The 11,631-nt window shown below is 39.9% G+C and overlaps 1 protein-coding gene across 10 annotated transcripts in view; it reads left to right on the forward strand.

Annotated features, from left to right (window-relative positions):
• Positions 1 to 11,631, forward strand: part of BRIP1 (BRCA1 interacting protein C-terminal helicase 1) — a 117,791-nt gene that overhangs the window by 92,795 nt on the left and 13,365 nt on the right. For 7 of the 10 annotated variants that reach the window (XR_001558973.2, XR_004309330.1, XR_004309329.1 and 4 more), the window contains exon 25: positions 527 to 8,258. Coding sequence is in view for 1 of the 10 variants with exons in the window: in XM_015880606.2 (XP_015736092.1) it covers positions 527 to 619 (93 nt within the window). In the remaining 9 variants the exon portion in view is untranslated. Of the gene's footprint in view, positions 1 to 526; positions 11,409 to 11,631 lie in introns of those variants that run through there. The other 3 variants (XR_004309327.1, XR_004309334.1, XM_015880606.2) reach the window with 3 other exon arrangements.

An 11,631-nucleotide genomic window follows, 5' to 3' on the forward strand; every position in this document is an offset into this window, starting at 1 on the left:
TCTGTGCTTTAACAACTGGGGCCTGTAGGGTTTCAGGTTTGTGTGCCTCTACCTCCATTCTCATTTCAGCTTCACTGTGCCTGTTTAGCTCTTCAGTGCAATGGTGCTCTTGATGGGCTCAGTGCTGGGCTCTGCAGTGTGTGCCATGCTAGATGTCAGATATGGGTCATTCCTTCTGGATCCCTGTAAACTCTGCTTATCTTTGCAGAGGAGGGACTTAAACAGCCAGTGCTCCATTTCCAGTGCAGTGCTGAGCTCCCTCAAAGCAAACCACCTTGCAGAATGAGGCCGGAGACTGTGATTGAGGAAGAGGTGTGAGGAGAGCTTTATTAGTATGGCACATATTTAAACTGTAGGAAAGCCCACAAATGTTACTCATTTTAAGTGTATTTCACACTTTTCGACTATTTGAAATAACCACATTTGTAAAAACTTCTTTTAATGAATAGAGCTCTTTATGTACAAAGGCAAACCTTTTTTTTTTTCCCTTAGGTACAGTACTCTTAAAATACTATTTCTTTTGTAGGTCTGGCTGCTCCCATCGTCTGTTCATTATTGCTTACTGCTACAGAGCCCTCAGAAACGGAAAACAGGCAACTCAGATTATACTTTATCTTAAAAGATTTTGCTGATCTCTACCACAAATTCATCAGGACTAATGAGACAGATAAGTAAAGGATTTTGTTATTACATGCTAACTCCATAAAGATACTCTGGGGTAAGCGGAGAGGTGGTACAATCTTTGTGTGTGAGTGATGGGAAGGAGCTACCTGGTTACAAATTCTGGCCCCACTGAAGTCAGCAGGGGTTTTGCCATTTGCCTTCAACAAAGCAAAGGGTTTCACCATGTGTTTAACAGGAGTATTTTGCTGGAACTGTTGTCAGCATAGTAGTAAACATACACTTCAAAATTTCCCTTCTTTTTCACATTTAAATGTTTGTTCACCTTTCTTATGCTTGGTGGTAATTTGATACAAAAAAAATCTCTTCAACTTCATTTTATTCCAGGTAGGTTTTGAATTGGTTCATTTTTTACTTCTTGTGTATTTAGAGACCCCACGTGGCAATGTCTGGCCTATGAACACAGTAGGGGAATGTTCACATATTTTGTATTGCTGGGATTTAAATTGAATTAAATAAAAACAGAAATGAAAACATTTGCATTTGTTTATGTAATTAAAAAAAAAAATCACATAAAGCTGGGCCTGAGCTAGCCGAGAATATCCCTGTAATGAACACAAGGCTTCACCTTTTTGCAAGCACACAGTAACTGGAGAGGCGCACATATCATATCTACCATATCAATGACATTTTAGAGTATGTTAAAAAAAAATACTCTATTTGTCTTAGGAAATATCGAAAACTTTTATAGGGAATTTGGAAAATATTTTTTGGCCAGCATGAAAGGTGAAATCCTGCAGCACAAAGTACAGACATGGGCACAGAGACTGAACAGACGGGCTGCTGTAAAACAACCATTTAATAAGGCATTAAAATGCCATCGACTTGGACACATAAAAAAAAAGCTATGAAAACAAATGCCTTTCAAATAATTAGGATCTTATGCTAGAGACCAGTGTTGATCTCTATGCAGAGATTTTCCTGCTGAAATCAGACCAGCCTAAGTCTGATCGTCTAAGGAAGGAATTAGCAGCGTATAAATCGGCTGCTGCTCGAGATTTTTCTGTTTCTGCCATACATAACCATTCATTTAAATGGCCACTTCAGACTTTCTATCTCCTTCTTTCTGTTTCCTAGAGTAGTTTGAAACACATTTGACTTAGTATGCCAGAATAATTTTTTAATTGAATCTCGAATTTTTATCATGAGTATGTGAAAGGGTTGAATTACCAGCTCCTGCCCACACTGTGTAAGTGAATCTGAGCCAAATGCAGCCAGAAATAGCAACAGAACCCAGTTCTGTTCTCCAAAACATGGTGTGACTTTGCTTTCACTTGAAGTAGTATGCCTGTGTAAGGAATAGCACTAGTCAGTAGTGATAGCTGGTGTGTATAATGCATCAAAATTATATAAATCTGTCCTTCAAGAACAGTTTTATCACCTATAATGTATACAAATACAAAAACAAGAAGTAGAGCTGACCGTTTGTTTCTGTATTAACTTCTGGATCTCTGCTGTCATGGTAGTCCTGATCTGGATACCTCAAAAAAGATGCTCTGGTTACAAAGAGCATCTTCCAAACAACAGCACCTGTAATAATGTTAATGTTTTAAAAAAATATTAATAAAAATAAAAGCGATGTTGTCTGAGAGATGAGCATCAAATTCTCAACTTTAAGCTGGAATTTAATAGATTTCACAGAAGAAATGTTTAATGAATATTGCTTTTCACATACAATATTGTTTTGATCTCCATTTAACTATGCACTGACATCGATAATCTTGAGTAAATGAACGTATGGTCCTTCTGTATTCTGCTTTGTTTCCTGTTGTGTCGTTAGCCAGCAGTTAACCCCTGAGGCACACGTTTTTAAACTTCTAATCTTTCTTTCAGATCTGTTATTTCAAGTACTCTTAAATTTTGTGTTTTTAACACAGAATTTGACACAGATGAAAACCCCATGTGTAACTCCCATAGCTAGGCAGAATAGGAGATCTTTCTCTTGATATTATGATTTCTTCTATTAATCAGTTTTATATGACTTTCTGCTAGCCCAGATTTTAAAGGTGTGAAAGCTTGCGCCACAGAGGTATTTTATAGATTGCAATCATAATTTCTGAATAAGATTCTAAATAACTGGTCTGGTTATAAAGCTTTGGGCGCAATTTTTAGGTTCCTGGGAACTGCTGTTAAACCTCTGTTGCCATTTGGCTAGAAGTACATCCCAATTAGTGACCCTTCTATCTCGCAGTAGCTGTATGTGAGTGAATTTATTTTTTTTTTTAAGTCAGTCGTAAATGATTAGTCCAAAAGAGTAGCATAAAACTTCGAGCTAGTCCCCTGCAGGAGTCGGCTGGAGGAAATTAAAGGATCAACAACACAAGGGAAGCACTGAGGTAGGATTGTTCCAGGCTGCAGCCACAGGCTTTCACATGCACTCAGGAAATTGACTTCATCAAAAGCTGAGGATGCAGGCGTGAGGATGAGGAGGATAACACAGGTGATGATTCTAAATCATGGCTCAATATCACAGCGTTTTCCAAGGGAGGGACTCTGTCCCCGCCCTGAAGAAAGCAGGTTTTCTATATAAAAATAGTCTTCTCCTTATGAATTAATAAAAGTTTGGCACAAATCTGAGCTATAAATCTAATATAACTCAATAAATAATGAAGACTCGGTTTCCCAAAAACAATATCAGTTGGACGTGGGTGTTTTTTTTGCACAAGAAAAACATGACTCCTTATAAGCTCCACTGCTCAGTTCAGAGCATTATTGCCCTGTGCACGTATTTGTGTTTGTGAGAGCTGTAAAACAAAGAACTCCAGAGTGCTTGGGACTTAGAGGCAGACAAGGAGTTTTCTTTAATGCTTCTAAGTAAATTCTTGCTGCAGAAATTCGGATATTCTGGGTCTGTGATGAAGCTGAAACCTTTCTAGTGGAGTTGGAAAGAGTCGCGAGAGGGGAAATGCATAAATCTACATCTGGAGCCAAGTATGCTGGGAAGGCGTAAAGAGATGGGGGAGCAGGAGTGCCAGAACAGGGCTGAGAGCATGAAATTCAGCGGGGAAAAGTAGGAGAAAGAAAGAGGAATGTCCCAGGAATTAAGCTCTTATAACGTTCAAATCTTTCCTCGGAAGTAAAACTGTGGAAGGCTATAATCCAAATAAGGAAATTAGAACAAAAATTAACAATATTCAGCTATTCAGATGTCAAAAGAAACAGCAGAGTTATTGGTGTTAGAGGTTATTGCCAGGAGGGAAAAACTCAGCATGCTTTGGGTAATTAAGCTTCATTGGAGAGCATGGATCCCTTCTCCAGGTAAGAAATGCTTTTATAACATGGCATCTTTTGCTATTGTAATTAAACACCATGGACTATTCTGAATATGAAGTCTTAAACACTTTAGTCCTTTATCATGGGATTTTACTGGCCAGGCATGTGTGTTCTTATGGCAAAAAGCATTGACTGCTATAAAAAAAAGAAACCCAAACATTTCTTTTTATGACTTGACTTGCTGTATTTTTATATATATTGAGCCAAATCCATCCCTTGTGGAGCTCAGTTGTAGCCAATAAGGATAGATTTGGCCCATGTCTATATGAGAAAGGTGGTGACAATTAAAATATATTGTTTAATAATGAGAGCTATGGTAGTGAAGTGTCTTTGTGTCTATGAAATTATACACCACGACACCACGCTGCCAGTAGAGAGTGGGGCTAGCAAAACACATAAGAGCAGTTTCTGATGGAAAGGCAAAAGCACTCTAACTTTTATTATTATGATTAAATATCACAAAGGCAAGACTAATTTAGGTAACATCTCCAGAAGTCTCATTTATAGTGTAGTATTTTGCCACGGTGCATTTTAAAATATTTCTTGAATGTCATTATATGTGGCTATCAAGGGTAGTATGACTGGCTGCCATTAGCAGTAAGTAAAAGAACGGTTCTTATTTCATTTATATTTTAGTGATTTTCAGTAATACTGCAAAAAGGAATGCATCCTATTAAATGAAATGTGCGGACAGCCATTATTATCACTTTATAATGGTAGTTCCCAGCAGTTCCTCTGTGTGTGCATTGCACCAACACATGAAAACCATTGCTGATACCCTGAAGATCTTCAGATCTTGCCTACTTAGGCAGTGAGATATACAAAGCTTATTGCACAGACAACCAGGTCGTCTGTACAAAACCTGAACAAATGAGTTTTGTTTGGCTCCTTGACATGGTGGGTTGCAGGAAGCAACTCTTCCCTTGTATCCCTGTTGGTAAGTTATAACAACTTTTATATGTCAGAGCCTTACTGAACTGTCTGCTGACTTGTATCCCTTTACTGAAGATATTTTGGTAATGGATACTCACAGCCAGTAACCACAGCCTTAAACCCAAGCTCTTCAATAGGGTTGCCAGAAAGCCAGGCTCAGGCATGCTGCTCTGTAAAGAGCTGAGCACTTAGAGAACTCTGGTCAGTAGCAATGGAGCTCAGGAGCAATGGCTGAAGGCAATACATTGCCCTGCTGAGCTAATGGGCTCCGGCTGAAAAGGTACCTCTTAAATGAGAATAATAATTTGGGAAGTCTCTGGCCCTCAAAAACAGAGGAAAAGAAAATGCGCAACAGAAATTCTTCTCACTGTAATTATTACTCATTCTGAATCTCTATTATAGAAATCTGGCCTTTGGCATTGGATTAAGACAATGTTTTATTAGAAGAAAGCATGATTCATCGAATTGATGCACTGCAGTATCTGTGGAAAGGAAAACTGGGAAAGACACAAAAGAAGCTGGGCTATGGAAAACCATTGCCAGAGAATCTCAATCTGCACTAAAAAACAACAAAAAAGAAGAAAGTATTTCCAAAGAAACATCTGAGCATAGCACTGGAGCCAAGTGAAGAATTAGTACTACATTAGGCTTTCAGAATGGGGCATGCAGTGTATGTGGTACAATACCCTGTCATTTTGAAATTAAAGAAAAGTGCATGTGTTCCACATCAAAACTCAGATTCTCAGAAGATTTGTTTGCATGCTGCCAGTTGCTTTTGCTCTTTGTCAAGAAGAGTATTTTTATTTTCAAGTTACCATTTTCTCTCTCTCTCTCTCCTCCTTTTTGTTTTCAAGTTCACCATTTCCTTGTGTTTAGTTCCTTGCTGTTGACTTACCACTTCCATCCCTTTGCTGTCTGTAGCATGAATATTGATTTTCAGGCAATCTAATTCACTGCTTTGCAAAGGTGAGTAAAGATTATTTTCACATTGTGCATGACAGATACAAAGCAAAAATTAAGTAGTTTATTAATGGCTGTAGGCTGAATCATTGCTGAGCATATTCAGACTGGAAATCTCAAACTTCACTGGAGTCCTTAGACAACCATTTGAAGCTGTTTTTGAAATCTTTTGAGTTAATTGCACAGCTTGCAAGACCAGCTTTTCCTTGTGTACTATGCTGGGAACAGGAAACACGGCATGCTCCACAAGTTCCTCCGTTGGTGCCATCCTGTGGCCAACCCTGCTTCTCCCTACCTGTGTCACACAGGGGCAAATGCTCAGAGGATCCACAGAGACACTCACTTGCCACTCTCTAAATGTGCAGTATTTGTTGAAGGCTGAGATTTGCCTTTTTGCTTTTCCATGCACATCCGTACAGTTTGCTTGCATTAACACCTCCCAGTCTTGAAGTGCTTAGGCAACATTTATACAGAGTTAAACCCCCGCTCTCTTTGCATGTTCCATATGAAGAAATGTAGAAATACTAAGGGGCATCCATACAGAACTTTGTGTGACAGGCATGTGCTCACTTCTAGCAGTAAGTGTAAATGCAGTCTTTCTCTGTGACGCTGGACAGAAATCCCAGTGGAAGTTTTTCCTGCCTCCAACCTGTCTACTTTCTTTCATAATGATAAATGATGGGAAAGCTTGAGGGAGGAGGGAAACTATCTAAGCTTTGAACTGATTGTGCCTGTAGAAGGATGGGAAAGGAGAATGTTGATTCGTTTAAAACAGAACTTTCATATGGCTAATACCTTAGATATTTTTCTCATTTTGATCTTTTTTTTTTGCATTCTGATAAGTAAGTTTAAGGCTAAATCATTACCCAGAGATGTCTCATCAGGTAAGACAATGTGGCTACTTTTATTTTCCACTTTAAATTTAATTGATTACCTTTCCCATCTCCATTTTATCCTGCACATAGTTGCTTGGTAGCAGTCACCTTTGCTTTCAGTCAAGGTATCCATTGCGTGCTGACTGTTTCCCATTACCTCTGAAGCACAAAGCAAGTTCATCACCTTTCCAGAATGTCTTGTGATTGATTCCTCATGTCTGGGGAAATATGCTCTAAAGTTTCAGGCTAAAATGAGCGCTTGGATTTAGTGTGGATAATCAGTGGTTTAAGACTTATTCTTCTTATGAACTATTCATCTATTTATTAGATACACAACTAATATTAAATATAATATAATGTGTTAAATTTAAAATGTTATTATTCCCTCAGTAGCTGCTCAGATGCACTGGGCATGACTAAATCATAATTTGCAGAGTGTGTCTGCGTCATCCATCAAACACAACTACTCTCTGCCTCAGACCTAACCTGTGCACAGCAAAGCCAAGGCTGAAAGCCTTGAAAAGAAGATCAGAGGCCTGGTCTTGCCATGCTGAAATCTATAAAAGTTTTCCTACTGACTTCAACAGAAACAGGACTAAGCCTTATGATTCTGGCAGGAAAATCTGAGAATATTCCTTTACAACTCTCTACTGAATTCAAAACTCCCGAATACGTTGTTGTCAACCTTACGTAAGATAGAGACTGTCAAGGAAAGATAGTAGTTTTGCACATACTGTTCTCTGCACATATTGTTCTTTAGTAAATATTTATCAAAGGATGCATCCATTCCTGCTGGCAGCGTCCGAGGCATTGGACAAATTTGGCCTGATTTCCTGCTGTCAGTGCAAACCTCCCAACTAGAAGCTGCATTTATCAAGTTTTGTCTTTCAAAACTGTTAAAATCATTCTTATCCAAGTAGATAGTGCTGACAAAAAATGGTCATTTGATGAAATACTCTTTAAAAAAAGACGCGTTCTCCAGCTTGTAAGTACAACCCCACTGAAAATATTCATCAAAACTGTAACAAAGCACGGCTAAAGGCCAAAGATTTGTATTTGCTGAAAACCAAGGAAAACGGCAACAAAAAGAAAACCAGATGAAAGCTTGTTGGCACTTGCAGGATACTTGTTTTTGCCTCTTACCCTCTACTATTTGTGGAACTAAAGCCTTTTGACCTGTTCTAGCTATTCCTCCCATTTTCATTTCAGTGTGTTTTATTTTTCCTTTGCTTGAACAAGTTTATAATTAACAGAAATCAAAATATTTTCATTGAGCTAGTGTTATCAGCACTTTGCACCAATTTATATGCCCTTTTATTTCCTCTTTTAAGCTCTTTTTAGGTCAGACTCCGGCTTGGGGCTGCGCTTTGGTGCACTCTGTGCAAAGGATATGGCGGCTAAGCAGAAAAGGCTCAGATCCCAAAGCCTCAGGGCTTACTACCACCAGATGCCTGAGCTGAGAGATCTCTTTTGGAGTGCAGTTCTTCTGGAAGAAAACCTAAGGAGCTGCAGCTGCGTCTTCTCTACCCATGCCTGGTACTTACAGAACCCTGTGGCTAAGGGCTCCCATGTTCAACTCCTCAACTCCTGATGCACACGTAGCCTGCGGTATACCATGGGCTGGGAGAGTTAATGATCTGGTGGAGACTGTTCCACCCGCATGGGAATAATTAGCATTGCAAGGACTGTGAGGCCCCAGGCCACTGCCCAGGTCATGCAAATGGAAAGAAGAAATGTGTCTAAGCCCCATGCTGGCTGCTAATGGCATAACTCTGGGATTCTGGGACTCTTGGGAGCATTTCTCTAAACTTTGTGCTGTGAAGAACAGCTGGCAGTGGCAGCAGTCATGGAGTGGCTGCTACCCAGCCCTCCTGGCACTGAGGAGATGCCTTTGTGTGTGACCCTAGGGGGGTTGCATCTTTCTGGGACTACATGAAGGTCTGGAGGTCTACGTTATCTTTTAATCTTGTTACTTTAAACCCACCATGACTGCTGAATCTCAGTGCCAGAAACTGTCCATCAGGGATGCATTCTGGCTGCCATTACAGGGAGAGCCTCACAGACAGACAGGTATCTGGCCTCACTACGCTTCATTTGGCCTCACTAAGATTTGCAAGGCCTTGCTAGACTTTGCTAGCTTTTCTAGGCCTTACTTGGCATCGCTAGGCCTCACTAGGATACATCACTGCACAGACAGTTCTCAGCTAGGCCATGAAGCATGACCCAATTTTAATTTTATACTTCACCTCAGTTTAAACACAACACAGGCTGCACTGTTCCACCCAGTGCTGGTGCAAGGAGTGAGTGGATCTGCCATGACACTGCTGCCCTGAAGGCCTTTCCTTAGAGGCTCTGTGATGGCCACCACCTGGGCAGCAGTTTCGCATGTGACACTGTTTTTGTTCATGTTGGACAAGGCCTTTTGCTTTTGTTGTACAGCTCCCAACATTTTCTGCTCTTTCATTTTTAATATTGAACCTGTACTTTGTAGAAAGGAAATAGGTCAAAACTTTATTCTCCCCACCAGCAAGTTGTTGGCTCATGACTTCTGTTACATCCAACTATCAAAGCAATGAAAGCTCTCATATCACATTGAATTTGGGCTGCCTCTTGTCACAGGCAAGTGCGTGGCACCTCCTTGGAGCAGAACCCTAAATTAAAATATTGTAAATTTTTTTGCTGCTACAGCAGTACTGCAGAAATACAAGTGGCCAAGGGGGGAGGAGATTTTTTCCTCCTGCTGGAATTTTTCACTATAACCATCCTCAGGGGAGTTCTCATCTTCAAAAGAAACATTCCTTCTATACAAGCTGCAAAAAGAATTATTTAATGACATCATAAATTAATACAGAGAGGCACAATTTTTCCAAAATGTAGAGAGAGAGAAAAAAAAAATTGTCATTTGCCAAAAACACCCGAGTTCTTCCAGACTTAGGCCTCTCCTGAGCCTGGGAGCTGCCAACGATACCAAACTGAACGGTGGGGTTTCTGGCATGACTTAAGTTTAGCTTGTTTAAATTTTGGCAAATATTCGTATTACTCACATACTCAGCAAACTGATACAAATATTTGTTCTATTTAGAGTGAAGTCCAAACTCACTGCTGGCACCAGTGCTGCTGGACTCGGTGGAACTAATCTTGCTCATGCCAATATTAAATTTGGACACATACCTTAAAGAAAAACAGTCTTTGAGGTACAGATTAGAATACATCAATGGAAAACAGAACTCGTGTGTAGCCAAGTTTTCCTCACTTGCTAATTTTCACTTTAATCTGCTCTGAACTAGACTAAGTTTTCCTGCACTTGGGCTGCTACTCACTGTTATGATGCAGCCATCAGGTCAGAGCTGGAGCTGGAAAAGCCTTCATGCACGTGAAGTTCTCTGCATTCTTGAGAATTAAATCTGTAGTAAATAGAGCCTGGGCACAGTGAGCATACTTTATTGATTTTAGTGCTGTACAGGTTGTTTTTTTAATGATGCCTGCAGTTTACTGTTTCTGGTTTGTAAAGCAAATAGACAAACAATCAACCAACCATATGGGAAATGCAGACCTGCCTTGGGGCTCGGGTTCCTCATCTGGTCGCACCTGTGCTTTGCCCATGAGCTCTCCCTGGGTTTACATTCAAAAAAACAGGTTACGCATTTTGCAGTGAGAAGAACGAGATGAAAACCACCACCCGTTCATTCCCTAATGCAGCCAAAGCATGCCCCAAGGGCATGCTGGCTGAGAATCTGTGCGCAGTTCAGCTGTGGTTTGTAAGCAGCATGCTGTTTAATGCTATCTAAATGTTTTTGTAAAGGTCAAGTAGGAGTGGGATCCTCCTAACTTTAGCCATTTAGAAGTGAGAAATCTAGTCTGACTGTGCTAGATTCCTCTGTGAGTGGAAAATATCAGCACTACAGAATGATTCATCCCATTTTTTTCCTCCTGATCTCTCAGCATTGACTATAAAAGGGGCCCGGATGACCAGATTAGCATATATCCAAATTTTAGACATGTATGTGCTCACTCAGCCTTTTACGATTGGCCCTGCAGTGGCCATACCAGGTACTATTTTCATAGCTCTCAGAGCTCGCGGTTTGCCACAGGGCTCCATGCAGTGCCTGCACACCTCCTGTGGCTCCCAGGGCAATGAACCCTGGCTGTGAGTATTGTGGAAATGCTGGCAGCATGGCCTGCTGCGTGCATCCTCAGCCTCACCCTTCCACCCTGGATTGCTTACAGGTTCGGGGTTCATCTGTATTCCCTTAACAGAAAGCTGCTGGGCCGATTCTTGTAGGAGCTGCTTCCAAAGCTGCCTTAAATATATAAATATTGTATTGATTGACATAAAGTTAAAAACAAGAAGCAGTGATTACTCCTTGAGGAGGGCATTATTATTATTGGTCGTATTTGTGAAACAGGCAAAATATCCCAAAAAGGGCCAAGTGTGCATCTGGAGAAAGTGTGGGATTGGTGTAATTGGGCAGAAGGAGGGAGAAGACCAAGCAGGCATCCAGTAATTCACCACAGAACGGCTTTATGCTGGTTATTGAAATGCAAGCAGAGGCAGTTAATAGTAGTAAAATGACTTTATGTTCTGATATGTAAAATAAAATGTCCATGCTATGTAACAAACAGTTGAAAATTCCACACCACCTGTATCTAATGTGGTTTCTAATAAAACTTTATCTGTAGTATATATGCTTTTTATCTAACCAGTTCTTAGTTTTTACATCAAAGGTGTGTAATTAAAAAAAATAATAATTAAAAAAAAAATCTTAAATAGATGTCTTTCAAAAAAAAAAAAAAACTTGCAACATTCATTTTTATTAAGTATTTTGTTTGTAAAAAGCAAAGCTGAATTGGACACGTGGCCTGCATTTGTGATATATATATATATACCTTTATATATATAATATATATA

Source organism: Coturnix japonica, chromosome 19 (genome assembly GCF_001577835.2).
Source record: "Coturnix japonica isolate 7356 chromosome 19, Coturnix japonica 2.1, whole genome shotgun sequence".
NCBI classification, from domain to species: domain Eukaryota; kingdom Metazoa; phylum Chordata; class Aves; order Galliformes; family Phasianidae; genus Coturnix; species Coturnix japonica.